General features: G+C 37.6%; 2 protein-coding genes across 2 annotated transcripts in view; both read left to right on the forward strand.

Moving 5' to 3' along the window:
• Positions 1-13,467, forward strand: part of LOC103912466 (protein HIRA) — a 45,456-nt gene extending 31,989 nt beyond the window's left edge. Inside the window, exons 16-25 of the mRNA XM_009318741.1 lie at positions 984-1,188; positions 1,962-2,066; positions 2,875-3,023; positions 4,345-4,506; positions 5,267-5,325; positions 6,349-6,454; positions 8,266-8,388; positions 9,618-9,781; positions 11,831-11,919; positions 12,507-13,467. Of these exons, the coding sequence (XP_009317016.1) occupies positions 984-1,188; positions 1,962-2,066; positions 2,875-3,023; positions 4,345-4,506; positions 5,267-5,325; positions 6,349-6,454; positions 8,266-8,388; positions 9,618-9,781; positions 11,831-11,919; positions 12,507-12,623 (1,279 nt within the window). The 3' untranslated portion in view covers positions 12,624-13,467. The remainder of the gene's footprint in view (positions 1-983; positions 1,189-1,961; positions 2,067-2,874; positions 3,024-4,344; positions 4,507-5,266; positions 5,326-6,348; positions 6,455-8,265; positions 8,389-9,617; positions 9,782-11,830; positions 11,920-12,506) is intronic.
• A 2,057-nt stretch (positions 13,468-15,524) lies between these two features.
• The window catches only part of PPIL2 (peptidylprolyl isomerase (cyclophilin)-like 2), a 76,787-nt gene continuing 76,540 nt past the window's right edge, over positions 15,525-15,771 (forward strand). Inside the window, exon 1 of the mRNA XM_009318752.1 lies at positions 15,525-15,615. Coding sequence (XP_009317027.1) covers positions 15,525-15,615 — 91 coding nt within the window. The remainder of the gene's footprint in view (positions 15,616-15,771) is intronic.

Here is a 15,771-nt window from a genome sequence, read left to right on the forward strand (position 1 = left end):
TGCTTCACCAAAACACATAATAGAAAAAATAGCAGTCTTGAGAAAGAAGTACGTAGTTCCCCAACTTATTATCAGTAAAATGTGTTTTTACTAAATACCTCAATATTTTTATATCAAAGGGTTCAACCATATGTTGCAGAAGAAAGATGTATTAAATTACTCTCATAATTGCTTCTAATGTATCAGTAAAGTATGGATAAAAGTGTATTGTTTGGCATAATTCAGATGCCAAAGAAAAAAGGTTTGGATTACACAATATATCTCTAGGAAGCCGAGCGGTTATGGAATAAGTGGTAAAACATTGTTGTGAGTTAATAACCAGCTATTGGAGGGAATGGGAAGAGTATGATTAAATGACCTATTTTAGTGTATAATAGTTAACAAAAGAGTTCACAGGGATTGGTACTTTGTCTTCTTTAGTTATATTGTATTCCTGAAATGGAAAATGGAACAGTGAGGTCATTTGTATGGTTTGCCGATATGCATCTTTCTTACAGTAGTCAGGACTGAATAGGACAACTTTTGGGGATAGACAACAGACTGACAAATGAAGTTCTGCATGAGGAAGCAGAAAGTGTAATGTCCATTGGAGGGGAAAAGATGAACTACTCTTGCATCTTAGAGTGCTGAATTATTTGTATCAACTCAGGGAGAGAGATCTGATTGCACTTGGAACTGAATGCTACAATAAAGTTGTTATTTACAGCTTTATCCATTTGCTAACTGCTAGTTTCATTAATTTTTTTTTAAAGGAGAGAATATGTCTGATCAGCTTACATATGTATTACACATTGTACTTTGGCGGAGGATTTGCCATGCTTCTTTAGCTTCCTCCTCTTGCCTTTGTGCATGTTGAAATACATTCTTAGCCTTGTTTGAGTGTATCTTCTTACCTACAAGAATGCAGTGCGTAAGGTACGTGGCAGCTTTTGGAATCAGCTTATAGAAAATGTGAAATACTTTTTTTTTTTTTACTTGCTCAGACTGAAGGATCAGAATTTAATTAAAGACAGTAAGCCCAGGGATATTCTGGAGAGCAGCAGTGACAGTGAAGAGAAGATTCCAGCTGCTAAACCACTCAGCGCACCCAAACGGAAACTGGAACTTGAGGGCGAAACGGTAGAAAAGAAGAAAAAAGGGAGGCCTCGAAAAGACTCCAGACTTGTACCAGTAACTTTAACTGTTCAGGTGAAATAAATAAGATTCATTGTGGCTTTCAGTATTCATTTAATAAAGTCAGTCCCATGTTGACTTGTTCCATCAAGTCAGGGAAATACCCATCCCTCTTCCTTGCCTCTTTTTAAAATTTAAGATTATAAAAAGCAGATGCATGTGGTGTGGCAAATGTGTCCATCCTTTATATAAATATGCAGCTACTTACTAAACAGTACCAGCATGCTAAGTAGTGATAGCCTGCAAATGACTGTATAGAATAAAATGAAACGCCATTAGCATTTGATGTTCTTTGGTGGAGAGTGGCCCACGCACAAGAGAGTGACTTGGATATGATGGCTCAAATAGTTATGACTTTCCTAGGAACCATGAAGTAGTAAGTTGTATTAGAGTTCCCATCATTTTAGGCCATATAGGTCCTTCTCTTTTCAGTATTCAGAGCTCAGCTTTTCCATGCAATATACCAGAATTTCCATTAATTAGTTCCAGCTGAAAGGTGGAGGGGGTCTGTAAAAAAACAACAAAAAACAAACAAACAAACAAAAAAAAAACCAAAAAACCACACCATCTGGTTTGTTTTGGTTTTTTTAATTCTTAGAAGCTATATTTAAAAATTTGTGTCTATACAGCTAATCTGAAAAAGATTAATATTTGCAATTGGCATTATTTGGAATTTTTTAAAAAAAGGTTTTCTCTTTCAAATTCAATCTATATTACAGAATATCTTTGGTTTTAAATTTTATTTAATGGAAAAATTTAACCACTTTTGCAATTTATTTTTTTTCCAGTCCCCAGCTACACTGGCCTCTGAGAAGGATGCTGCTTGTATCTCTGCACCAGCATTAGCACTTAAACTGCCAACCCCAATCCCACAGAAATCGTTTACTTTGCAAGTAAGTGGACTGTAAGGGGGAAAAAAGCTTAATACTTTAAAAAAAAAAAATCCTGGTTTGTTTTTTTTTTTGGGTTTTTTTTAGATTATTCAGGATCCTTTGATAAATTAACATTTGAATATGTGCATTTGTTCAAGCAAGCAAGATGGTATACTTCAGCTTCTAAGAATATGTCTATATGAGAAAAGTTAATGGCAAATCAGCTAAAAATAGGACATTTCAGAACTAGCTAAACTTCCAAGAGGAGTACCTCTGGTTCATCAGTCCCTCCTCCTGGTTAACCAAAGTGTGTCATAAAGATAAGAGGGTCTGACAGGAGTAACTGCTGCATTATTATTACGGTTGTGTTGGTAGTACACTGCTGAAGAGAAAAAAAAAAAAGTGTTTTCTGAGAGCGCTCTGGAGATACTCTACATCTGAAGAGACTGGCAAATAGTATTACTTTAGGTATTTATGAAATAATTTTTCTACGTGTTTAGGTTGTGGTAGTCTGGTTCTAATTGCAAGATTGTAGGGAGACTGGGCACATCTAGACTTGATCTGGTGCCCTTAATTAGGAAGCACAGAATAGCACAACCTTTCTTCATTCTTATGCCCCGAATACATGGAAATTATTTGAGTTCTAGCCAAGACTGATTTTCAGAGGTCTGCTGCTTTTGAAGTACCACAGTGTATTTTGAAGCCATTTTAAACAGAGAATGCCATACTTAAATCCATTCTTAACGTAGGCATTGTTTTGGATCTAATAGTAGTTGCTGCTTTTTTAAGTAGTTGTTTTCCAAAAAGTATTTTATTTTTTATTTTTCAGATAAGTTCAGATCCATCAATGTACCTTGAAGTGGAGAATGAAATGACCACAGTGGGAGGTTCAAAGTTGAGCAGGTTAAAGTGTAATCGAGAAGGAAAGGAATGGGAGACAGTCCTCACCAGTCGAATTGTCACTGCAGCAGGAAGCTGGTAAGAGAGTACATTTTGGAGGAAGTGGGAGCCTGCAGAAGATAAGTAGTCCTGAAGGCCAGAAGACATTTTTAGGGATACAAAAGTATGCTTTACAGAAAGTTAATTAGGCCTAAACCCACATATTTACAAATAAGCAGAGACTCTAAAAGTATTTTTTTTTCCTACTTATTTAGAAAAGTTGATTAACTGGATCACTTCTATTAGGGATTTTTGTGATTCTTTGTGCTTGGCTCAAGGTGTCCTATTTCTCTTCTAGCTAACCTGGTCTAATACATTGATGCTTTTAAACTCTTATCCTGTAGAGTTTTTTGTAGGGATTCTGACTTATTTCTGTTGACTACTGCTATTTGCTGGTTTTATCACTCTCCATTATAATTTTTACACAATCTTGCTTAATAAATGTTTTGTGGATAAAAACACGTACTGCTCTTACTCTTAAGACCAGTTTCACTCCAAGTATTAGCTCTATGCAGTCTTAAAGCATCACAAATTCTCATTAGCCAGGTACAACTATTTTCCTGGGTATTTACATTTCTCCTTTAAACTTCTTCATTAAAGTGGACTAAATCATGGTAAGTGACAGTTGTTCAAGTGCTAACTACTAAAGAATGAAAAATTTGAAACAGGATGTTTTGTGATGTTGAAGTATTTTCCTGAGTCTTTTGATGTTTTTTCTCTTTATTTTTCTCAACTTTGCTTAGTTCCAACCTCAGAGTTTAAATTTAAAGTATGTTTCTGAAGCCTGAGCCATGAGATTCAGTATTTGTCAGAATTTTTTTGAAACTTTTTTTAACTTGAGTTTTATGCTGATTCTCTAGTAACACCCTTAAGTTGTTAGTATTTGTAGTTAGTAGTAATAGCTTTTATTACACAGGCTTGCATAGTTGAAAAAATTAGACAAGCTTGCAGACATATAATGCTTTGTCCAGGTCTGAAAAGGAAGCAATGGATTTTTAAAGCTAAATACAAATTCAGGCCTGAAGAAGAGCTTGTGTATACGCAAAAGCGTTACTGATATTTCCAGCAATGCCACTTGGTCACATAAATGATACTATCTCGGCCTGCAAATCTGCCCATCTCCTTAGACCATCATACTTATAACCAAATTAAGGAGGCATAGAACGCATCTATAGATAATCTGTGTGCTTTTTGAACTTTTCCTTTGGTACCCAGGATTTTTTTAAAAGCTGTAATAGTTACCTTTTGGGGAATTAGCCCAAGTTGTATGATAAATTAGGAAATCAGTCTGGTTTTATGCTACTTGCATTTGACAAAATGTAAATGTTTCTTTTTGGTTTTTGTTTGTTTGTTTTTTTAGTGAGATTGTAAGTGTAGCCTGTGAGAAACGAACATTGTCAGTATTTTCAGCTTGTGGTCGTCGCCTTCTTCCCCCTATAATATTGAATACACCCATTTCCACCCTACATTGCACAGGTTCTTACATCATGGCTCTCACCACTGCTGCTACGCTCTCTGTTTGGTAAGTACCATATTAGGCTGCAGCAGCTGGCTGCGCTGATTTTTATAGGTAACTGTTCAACTGTGTTGATGCATTCCTGTTGAAACTGAGGCTTAAACCAAATCGGGTCTGAACAGAAGTCCATTTTTGGATATAATATGAAGAGTTAATTGGGCAGGACTTGAACCCTGTTTCTTTTCCATTCTAGGATGGTCCATAATGTTGAATTTGATTCTAGAAGGAAGATAGATGATCAGCTAGAAGTGACTAGTTTAAACAGCCTCCCTAGGATAGACTTGTGTCATGTATATGGAATGGACTGAGGGGGGGAAAAGGAGAAATATGGGTATTTCCAACTTCCATTATACTTAGCCAATAAAGTACATGAGTTTCAGAGTTAGAAGTACTCTAACCATCTTCAAGATACCAAGATAAAAACCGCAGTACTTGTTTACAGTTGTTGAATTTAAGCTAATGCCTCGTGCAAGTCAGAGCTCCTAAAGGAGTTATTTGGATCCTTAGTGTTTGCTTAGCTGTAATGAGGTTTCCTGATGAAGAACTATAAAAGTTGTCCTCTGCTACTGACGTCTGTCTTGCCGTAAGGGGCTTGAGTTTGCCAAAATCTTTTCGTCAAAGCAATGAAGAAAATGTAAAAATGAAAAAACCCAAACTCCCCCAAAAAACCCACTTTGTCATGAATATTGAAAAAGTGCATTTCTTAAATGATTTTGGAGCTTTCAGTTGTTTTTACACTGCAGACTTGTTCTTTTGTCTTTTTCAGGGATGTTCACAAGCAGACAGCCATTGTTAGAGATGAGTCTTTGCAAACAATATTTTCAGGTAATAAAAAGGGTCATTTATTTACCAACCTTTGAGCCCACTGTACTATTTAGTGCCATTTATGAATATGCTGAAATTTTATGAAACCTGAAAAGCCTAAACAAATAAATTTACTTTGTTATTGTGTAATAAAGGGAAGTCATCGGCAATGTTGAAATACAATAGAAATAACTGAGATGAGAATATCAGTGGTAACAGACTTGTACAAGATTCTGTAGCTTATTATATCCTGGCTTGCTTCTGAATGTGAAGGTTTAGTGTTGTGAAGATCACAAACCAAATATTTTATGTAAATCTGCTATTACAGCAATTTCTCTGTGTGCACTTGGCATGTATATTATCTTAATGATGAACAACAACTGATTGTCTCAAATTCGTTATTTCAAAATCTTCAGTTTCTATCATTGCCAATGTCTGGCACAAAACAAATTATCAAAAAAGCAGTGTCTCAGAGCATATTGGCTTCTATTTTAGCTTTAATCCATACAGTACTAATCAAAACTACCTAGAGAAGTAGTTGTACTAGCAGTTTGCAAATGTCTTCATTAGAAGTTACATGCACAAACCGTGGGCATGGAATATGCTGGGAAATGAGAAACTCCAGCTATCCCACTTATACTATGTTCTTAGAGAGCACACTTTTCTAAGTATGCTGGTTTTTAGAATTTTAACTTAATGGGAAAAAGAAAGACAAAGGCTTCTTGGGTTACAGAAGACATGGCAGAATTGCTGAAGATTGCCCGTAGGTATGGAGAATGTTTCCAATTAAGCCAATGTTCTGTATAAATTGCAGTATCAAGATTGATGATGTGTTTTGCAAAAGAGTGATTTTAATGCTACTGTACTGAGCCTGATGCTTACTATCATTATCTTATTCTCAAGCACTTATAGGAACGTCAAGGCATAACATTTATTGAACCTTTTTCTGTTGGTTGCTATGACTGATAATTAATGGTGGATAGCATTTTTTACCATTATGAATATTATGCAAAACTCCATACCTTGGTCTGATTTGACTTGTAGGAAGTGATGCAACTGTCTCTCAGATCTTGCTGACTCAGCATGGTATACCTGTAATGAGCATGTCCGATGGAAAGGCATACTGTTTTAATCCTTCTCTTTCTACATGGTAAGTTATATATTATTTCCTGCTTTTACAACTCAGCTGGACTGACGTGTATTCTGATTTACTGTTTCACCCTATATTTTGAAGGTTAGTCTGAGTAGGATCATGTGCCAGGCTTAGTTTTGGTTTGGTTCACTAATTGTATGTCTAGGCTTTACTCTATTACATTCTTATGATTTGTTATGTTTTAAAATAAGTTTTAAAAATGAAAAAGTTAAACTACAGCTTTATCACTTTCCTACACAGTGCATACTCTTTTATTTATTAACATATATCTATATATACTTTTGCTGATGTGCATCAGTTGAATCTGTCAAGCAGTTGGCAATGATTAAAGACAATGTAGCCTTACAATTCACTTTTTTATGAAAAAGAATGCAGTTCTGGAAAATTTTTTCAAAACAATTTTCAGGGGTTTGTTGGAAGTTCAAACATGTTAAAATTATTTTGCCCATTTTCCAGAGAAAATAAGACCTATGCACTCCAATCCTGAACGTGTATGTGCCTGACTTTGTCAGTACCTGTCACTTCTTATTATTTTTTTGGATCTGATGACCAGTCAAGTTTGAAGAGAGCTCTTTGTCTCCAAGATGTAAAAGTTTAATGAAGATAGTAAGTCTGGTAGGGGAGGAGGGAAGAAATCATTATACCTCAGAGAATTCCCATGGAAGAGTCATTACTGATGTCCTAAACACAAGGAAAGGGTACATAAGAGTCTGTGTCTTATTGGGTATCAGATAGGCTTTCCCCATGGAGTCTCTTACTTCTGTCAAGGCATACGTTCCCATAAAAAACTTCCATGGTTAAATTATTTACAGTGTCTTTCCAAAACAGATTCTTTGTTGTCTTTCTAAGAGGAAAAAAAACCATGTTGCAGTCTTAATATAATTGTGGTACTTAGTGTAATGAGCATGCTTGATGAAAGGGCTTATTGTTTTAATTCCTCCTTAGAATAATCGTTACTAGTCAACTACTTGATGTGAATCCTTTGGAAAAGAAAAAACACCTTATTTGTTTTTCAGATAAACTGAGAAATTATGCAGAAATTTTCCCAGTCAGTAAGGAGCAGAGGACAGGCTCTCAGCCATAATTCTGAATTTGCTGTCATTTCTTAGTTTGTACCACAGCTTTGGAAATATATAAAAGAGTGATCCCTTTAGTCATCATACAAATTTAGACATGATAAAGCAGTAAAGGGTATTTTAAATATTTGTGCCATTTTACCTCTGAGCTGTCTGGAGGTCTAAACTTAGCATTGGTTTGAGCCACTGATTCTCTTGGCATCTCAAACCAGTGAAAATTATATCCTTGATTAGTGTGGAAATGCCAGCTGTAACTGTCAACTCACTCCATATGAAGGAATAGCTGTAATGGAGGGGAAAGATTGTCAACATGTGTGATCTGTGATGACTTGTCTAGTGGGTGGGGGGACCTGACATGAAGTAAAATCAAGTTCTTAACAAGAAAGCCATTGCCTGTGTTCACTCCAGTCTTCGTTATGGGGCATGACTTCTTATTAGATGTAAAATGGCAAGCAGAAAGTTCATTTCCTTCAACACTAATGATAAATTGTATTATACAATTAATGTTGTGAACTTTGGGGGTGGGAGGGACATTTCCATGACAGCACAATCAGAATTTGCATATGGAGTGGGAACAGTTGGGGTCCGTGGAATTCCTGAGCACCTCAGTGATATTTTTTTGGTTATCTGTGGAAAATACAAGTCAGGCTTTGAGGCAGAACAGAGCTGGATCCCCTGATATCACTACCTACTCTCCTCAAACTTGGTTTTTGTTTGTTTCCTTTTTTTCAGGAATCTTGTTTCTGACAAACAGGACTCCCTAGCACAATGCGCTGACTTCAGGAATAGTTTACCATCCCAAGAAGCCATGCTGTGTTCTGGGCCCTTAGCTGTAATACAGGGACGAACATCAAAGTATGCACTTAATTGCTTCGTTTCATCAGCATGTTTGTCTCTTTTTCCTATTATTTATTCATGTGCTTGAATCAGTGAGTTGTTTCTTAAGATGCTAATGGCACTGAAAATTATCAGTAGCTCAGAGTGGTTTTGTTTTGTTTTGTTTTTTTTAAATCTTTGCACGGTTACAGTCTGTATCTTAATGTTATTCTGAGATTGCTTGGAGGGCAAGAAAGCATGCTCTAAACTTAACCATTTTAAGGCTCTTCTTTATTGGATGGATAAAGTATTTGACAATTCTGTATGTGTAATATTTTGATTAACTAAACTGAATTTCTTACATTTTACACTTTAATTTTTAGTTTACCAGCTTTGGAGTAGGCCTACAAATTCTGAGTAGTTCAGTTGCCCTCAAGGGATCTATTAAATGAAGTCTTTGAGAAAGTTGAGTGATTAGTCATCTAATGCATATTTTTAACATCTGAAAATATCACCAGGGAGAATTGTGTGAGCCAGAGCAGACTCCTGTAGGGAATTTAATAGCCCATCATCACCTGGATTTGAATTAGATTTCCCAGGCAGATTTTTGTGCTATTTCTGTCCTTCACATCTGAGTTTTAATTTTTTTTTTTTGGTGAGAAAAACTGTATGAAGTTGTATGATTTTATTGCTGTTCTCTTGGGAGGGGGAGGGAAATTAATTGGGAAATATATTTGGAATCTAAACAACACTCTTTTTGAGAGAGAAAAAATATCAGACTGAAAAATTAGCAGTTTTTTTCAAAAAGGAAATAATTGGTTGCTTTTTTCAAATTAGCCTTCTTACGACAATACATTTATTTGCAAGAAATCCTTTAAATGCTTCAGGCTAACTTTATATCTTGTGTTTGTTTTGTGAATTTCACCTGTGAGGGACAAAGAAAGGTAAAAGCAGTCACCTTAATTTCCTATAAACATTTAGGAGCACTTGGTCACTGAAAAGCATGTGTTTTTAAAGAGAAGACAGATGAAAGGAAGAGAAAAAGAACAGGAGGCAAAAAACCCTCCGTGGACCTTGATACTTGTAAATGGTCCAGTGCAGGGGAAGGCAGTTTGCTATGAAAACTTTGTCGTTAAAAGCTTGAACTCTGGAAGCCCTAGGTGCCTCTGAAAGATAAGTGTAGAATAGTTTGTACTACAAAAATATATATTCCTTAAACTAGTATCTGATTTTATGGCTGGCATGTTAATTTTTCTTTGGTTTTGTAGTTCAGGAAGGCAAGCTGCAAGATTGTTCTCCATGCCTCATTTAGTGCAACAAGAAACAACGCTTGCATACCTGGAGAACCAGATAGCAGCAGCACTTATGTTACAATCCAGTCATGAATATCGCCACTGGCTCCTTATCTATGCACGGTACCTAGTTAATGAAGGTGAGACCTGCCATGCTGTGTTACTTGTTTGCAGCTCTGATGGATTTTAAAGAAACGCTCTATTCACATCATGCCTATGTATGATTGCACTTAATGTTCTCCTTTTGGCACTTGGCTTCTGGACTTCGTGTTTACTTAAAACCAAAACAAACTGCTGAAGCACATTTGCTTCCTATAGTGCTCAGTACTGAGGAATCCTATTTTGACACACAGACCACGAACAGCTCATGGTCTGGAGAGACAGTGTCATCTGTGGACTCCAGTAGTAGGAATTGCATTGTAAAAAAAGTCCAGTAGCCTGTCAGGCATTTCGTATGTATTATCTGGCAGCAACTACAGATGTTTCAGAGGAACCAGCAACACCTTGTAAAATATGTAACATTCCTCAGCCAACTGACAATCGCTGCCTGATGTGAAATGGAAGTCGCTCAGTCTCTGACACTTTGTACCAGAGCACACAAAACTGCAGAGAATTTGCTTGTGTTACTTAAACTTTATACTTTTTTTACATTCTAAAATTTCAACAGCCTGTACTGGTGAGTTCCACAGGTTACATTCTGTGGGGAAAGAAATCCACAAGAAACGTTGCTTGTGTCTTATTTTATATTTGAATACACCATATCTCTATGCTATTATGTTAAATAAGGTTAACCAACTGACTTTATGCTTCTTGGATTCTAAAGATCTCTGTTGTATCTCTGCTTGTCTGCATAACAAATTTAGTAGTTCTCATTGTATTAATTCAGCCTTATTCCTTACCATGCATAATCATTTTATGCAGAGGGAAGCAAAATGGTTCGTGTTAGGCCACCTAATAGGTGTTGGCAGAATTAAAATTGAGCTCATTAATTCTTGCCTTTTGACCCCTACCTTATTTAACAAGAGAGCTTGATGAACTTCATATGATTCTCTCTGTCCTTCCCCAGTTTAAATTAAAATGTTCATCTTGGGTCATATGTTAGAGATAGTTATACTTTTAAAAGTCTTCATTAATTGAGAACTTCTCTGTTGTGTGTGCAGGGTTCATCTTGCACTGCGCAAATGTCACTGCCTTGCGTGTGTGTATACATTGGATGTCACTGCAAATTCTGCTTTGCCATACATGTATTACTGTTTCACTAGTTTTCCAGGTCTGCTAAATTTTGAAAATTGCACATCCTATTATTGATCCTTTATTCCTATGATGGTTTCAACATTTAATGAATTCTAATCCAATAAAATATTCAATCTATTATACCTTGATTGGCAAGTTACTCTTGAACAGATGACTTTGTTACCTTACAAGGGAATTCCCCCCTCTAATTTTTTAGGTGAATAAAGCTGGCCTGGAAACTGTGTGTGGTTTTATTAAAGGTTTTGTTTTACTTCTTTCTTTTTTAACTCTTGTGCCTATTAATTGGATCAATTTTAATTTTGTTGTAAGATCTTTTGCTAAGGGTTTGAGAGATCTCTTCTGGTTTAGTAATATTTTAATGTTTCAGAAGGATGTCTGGTTTGTTTTTTTTATTTATTTTGCTACTGACTTCATTTTTCCAAATTCATATATTGCCATTAAATGCAACCTAACAACTTTTCCCCTTCACTGGTTTTCATCTTGTGGCTTTCCGACTCTTGTGATATCTCTTTTGTATTAGTTCTCTGGCTGTTGAAGTCTGTCAGTTTTCCAGTGTTTTTTTGTTTGTTTTTTTAAAAGCTGGTATATTTATGTGGGAGGGGGGAGTGAGGTTGTGATCAGGGCAGCTCTTAAAACAAACTGGAATAACTACTTCAGTTTTTCTCCCTATTATAGATCATCTTCAGTAGTGTTTTTTGTTTTGAGAACTTAAAATAAAGCCCTTCAGAAGTCTAAAATGAATCCTTTACAAATCACCTTATCTTTCCAAAGATTTGCTGCTAGAAGAATAATATACTTTTTCAGAAATCAATGTTTTTGGTTTTATTTTATTCTAGATACTTGTAACCCTTTCCTGAATGTTGTCAGTTACATTGTGGAGTGGTTATATTAGTGAAATGCTTATGAATGTGATTTTATTTTCTGATAATATTCAGGGTTTGAATATCGTTTGCGAGAATTATGCAAGGATTTACTGGGTCCAGTCCATTACTCAGCTGGAAGTCAGTGGGAATCAACAGTTATGGTAAGTCCTGATAATAGTTTAACAAAGAACAAGGAAGAGTTTCCCATGAAAATTACATAGCATGGATAGACAATAGAACTTAAAATATGATTAAACTTAGTGACAAAAAAGCAATCACAAATGATTTTTGCTGACCCTGGAACCCTTTCCATACTCTGCTCTAATCTCATAAGCAGGCTTCCTCCCATGACACTTGTATTTATTTCATGTGAAACTGTAGACAAATGCTTAGTGCCACAGTCTCAGCTCTGGTGCTGTCTTGAGTATCATGCAGATGGAGCAGAGTTGCATGTTCAGTCCTCCACATTCTTCAGACAGCAACTTTGAAGTAGCGACATGCCAATGAAATGTCTCCCCTTCTCAGAGCATGTCTGGAGTCTGTAACTGCAGGGGCTGCACCAGCTTCATGAGTGTACATAAATGTAAAGACAATTTTTATTCTGGGAATCATGTAAGCAGAGTAAGAACATAAAATACACAGCCCTCTCCAGGCAGGAAAAAAGGCGTGAATCTTAAAGAAGCTCTATCAAATATATTCATGATATCAAGTAATACATTCTGAGGATGCTTTTGTGGTTTTTGTGCAGGGTTTACGAAAGAGAGAACTATTGAAAGAGCTTCTTCCTGTTATTGGACAGAACCTCCGCTTCCAGAGGCTTTTCACAGAATATCAAGAGCAGCTAGACATCTTGAGAGACAAGTAGCATTTCCCCCAGATTTTCCCTGTGGGGCCTGGTCCGAGAGAAACTGCTGAACAGCATTAACCAGAGACAGAAGAGGAGCGAGAGCCTGGTCAGTAGGGACACTCCTGAAGAGAGCAGTGCCGTAAGGGTCCCAGATGCTTCGGGAGTGACCTGCTTTAGTTTTTAAAGAAGCTCACAAGTGGATTTGTGAAAATGATGGGTGGATGAGCTTAGACCGTTTCCCAAGTGAAACTTAACCATCGAAGCTGTTGCCTCTGTTTCTATGGAAAGTCATGGATATGTACTTCAGGGGGGTCCTTTTGGATCTGGATCTCATTTTAATATCAAAACTAGCTGAGAACTGTTTGTGGGGTTTCTTGGATGTCCTGTGAAAAGCACAGTACTTCAGAGTACACTGAACAGCATATTTAACCCTGTTTAGGGTTTTTTGCCTGAGGATTTATTGAGGCTCAACACTATATTAAATTAGATGAATGAGCCACGTAAAAAGAAATTTCATAAATATTAAGGTATTATGCAGCCAATAGACTCTTTCCTGTGAATATAATAATAATAATAAGAGGCTGTTCTAACACATGGACTATTTTTGTACTAGAATTTGCTAACTTGTAATATGGAATTTTATTTGGCCGATAATCAGGCTATCTCTACAAAGTCATCTTGTAGGAAATTTAACTCTAATTACAAAAGCTATGTTTCAAAATAATTCTACCAAATTAACATGTCATCATCTGGTTTTTAATTTTTAAATGTTTGTAAAAGGCATTTTGGGGGGAGGGGAGGGATACAATGGGGTGGCTCTTTTTGTAAGTACAAAAATAAATGAACATTGCATTGGTTTAAAAAACGAAAAGCAAAAACATGGTCTTGAATTATTACAAAGGGCACAGGCATCTCCAGAAATGTCAATGCAGGCTGAATCATGTTAATATGTCTAGAAATAAATAATACTGTCTGGGTGATCTTTCCTCTGAAAGCATGATCAGACAAGTACTTGGGATCTCCCTAGAGCAGCTATGTTTTCTCTTGGAGCCACATCTCAGCTGAGGGAGCAGGAGCTGCGTGGGAGTGCTCATTATCTCAGGCAACACAAAGCAAAATGGGCTCCCCTGACCACTGCTGAAAGTGGTCAGCGCTGCAGCAAGAAATGAGCTTTGTGCAGTTATGGCCATGTTCCTTGTTTGGCATTTCGTAATAACAAAATACTGCTGGTGGCCTGCCTGCAGTTCACTTGTGGAGTGGTTTTGGAACCAAAATCAATCAACTTTGTTTTCTTCCCCAAAGTATGCTTGGTGCTGGGAAAGAAGCAAGTGTATGTGTTGGTTCTTTCCAGGACCTAGCTATTCAGGTGTGCCTCAATTTATTGCCTTACTTTGAGATGTTTTTGAGTAAGAAAATTAGTATTGAAGTAAGTAAGTGTATTTAAACCGTTGTAAAAGGGCAGAAACAAACTTCTAGCAGAATCAAACAATATCCTTCGCCCTCAGCCAGGACAAGGACTAGCTGTGCTACTGTGGACTTTGGCTGAAGGGGACTGACCCTCTTCAGAGAGGCGGCTCTGTGGTGTTCCTTAAGGCAACAAAACCCTCCAAATGTGGGGAATACCCTCCTGTATTCAACTGCCAGACCCGACGGACACTGGATTACTTCTTTGTACAGCAATCTCATGTGCACACCGACTGAAGTGTCTTGAAGAGCAATAAAAACAACTTAACAGCTATTCTTCAGCATGGCATCAGTGAGTTTTCAACAAGCAGCAGGAAATGTAGTGACAGCACAGCTTGATTCTGTGTGTACCTGGTGGGGAAAATGAAGGTGATAAGGAAAGCCATCCACCTTCCCCTGACCTCTAGTCCGAAAAGTTTAATAGTACTGTGACATCCAGTCATGGTAGAGCTGTGAATGAGTCACATGCTATTGCCAATTAGTCTACACTCATGGGAACAGGCATTACATTCCTCACAAAGTAGAATCATAGACTGGGTTGGAGGGGACCTTTTAAGGTCATCTAGTCCAACCTCCCTGCAATGAGCAGGACATCCGCAACTAAATCAGGTTGCGCTCATCTTGCACTTAAGTATGCAGGCAAGCAACCCACTAAAATGATTAAAATAGGAGATAGACACTATGTTCTGGGGGAAAGGTGGGTCCGGTCCAAAGCCTGGTGCAGTCAGTGAGAGTCTGGCTATCGGCTTCCATGGATTTTGACTCGACTCTTTTGTGTAGGTAGTTGCCAGGTTGATGGTTTAATGAGGAAAGAACAAATGAGCACAGATAGTTTTGGAGGTGTTTGATAAGTGAAAGGTCTGAGGCAGCTGGCTGTTTCTTCCTGCTAAAGGCAAGATGTTTGGATTCTGGCAATTCTGTTCAGCCTTGTGCTGTTCATACCAGTCTTGTAATGAATGCTGTTTAATAGGATTTAAAGGCAATTAGCTAACGGAAAGTAAGTTGTTGTCATTAAGTCTTTGAAGAGATGCTGAAATACTTTTTATGAAGAGCTGTTGCCATATTAGACACCATGTAGGTTTTTCTACCCATTTTTTCTTGGGAGGTTCTGTCACTGCCCGACAGACCAGGGATACTACGATTTTAAATTCCATGCAACAAAACATATTTAAACAAAGATGAGCATTTTTCTTAAATTGGATAATTTAGCATTTTCTGCTTACATTCAGCACCTTTTTTCAGACAAGGGCTATGAAAACTCTGTTTAAGGCTGTATTATATTGTCAAAGGAAGACTGCAGCAAAATCAACAAGGAACACTTTCAGTGTGGGAGCAGGGGCAGGTTGACCAACCAAGGAGCTTTTACTAATTAATGGTTTAGACGGGGAAACCGGGAAAGTCACAGGGGGGATTCGACCTTCTCGCTAGGCGACCCGGGCAGAAAACGCCACCAAAATGCCCTGCCCTGGCGCCGCTGAGGGAGGACCCAACCGGAGCTACAGCAAAAACGGAAATAAAATTAGATTTAGCAAGGCGCCAAGCACTGGTAACAGACTCGCCTTCAGACAGTCGAAAGGCCACACATGTTTTATGCGTGTGCTTTATCCCGCTGGCGGGCCAGCGGCTGGGCGTCCATCGGCGCCCTCCCCTCAGCGCTCCCGCGCTTCCCGCCCCCTTCAGGCCGGCCCGGCCCCGGAACGCC

The sequence above is a fragment of the Pygoscelis adeliae genome, unplaced genomic scaffold (genome assembly GCF_000699105.1).
Source record: "Pygoscelis adeliae isolate BGI_AS28 unplaced genomic scaffold, ASM69910v1 Scaffold410, whole genome shotgun sequence".
Classification (NCBI taxonomy): Eukaryota; Metazoa; Chordata; class Aves; order Sphenisciformes; family Spheniscidae; genus Pygoscelis; species Pygoscelis adeliae.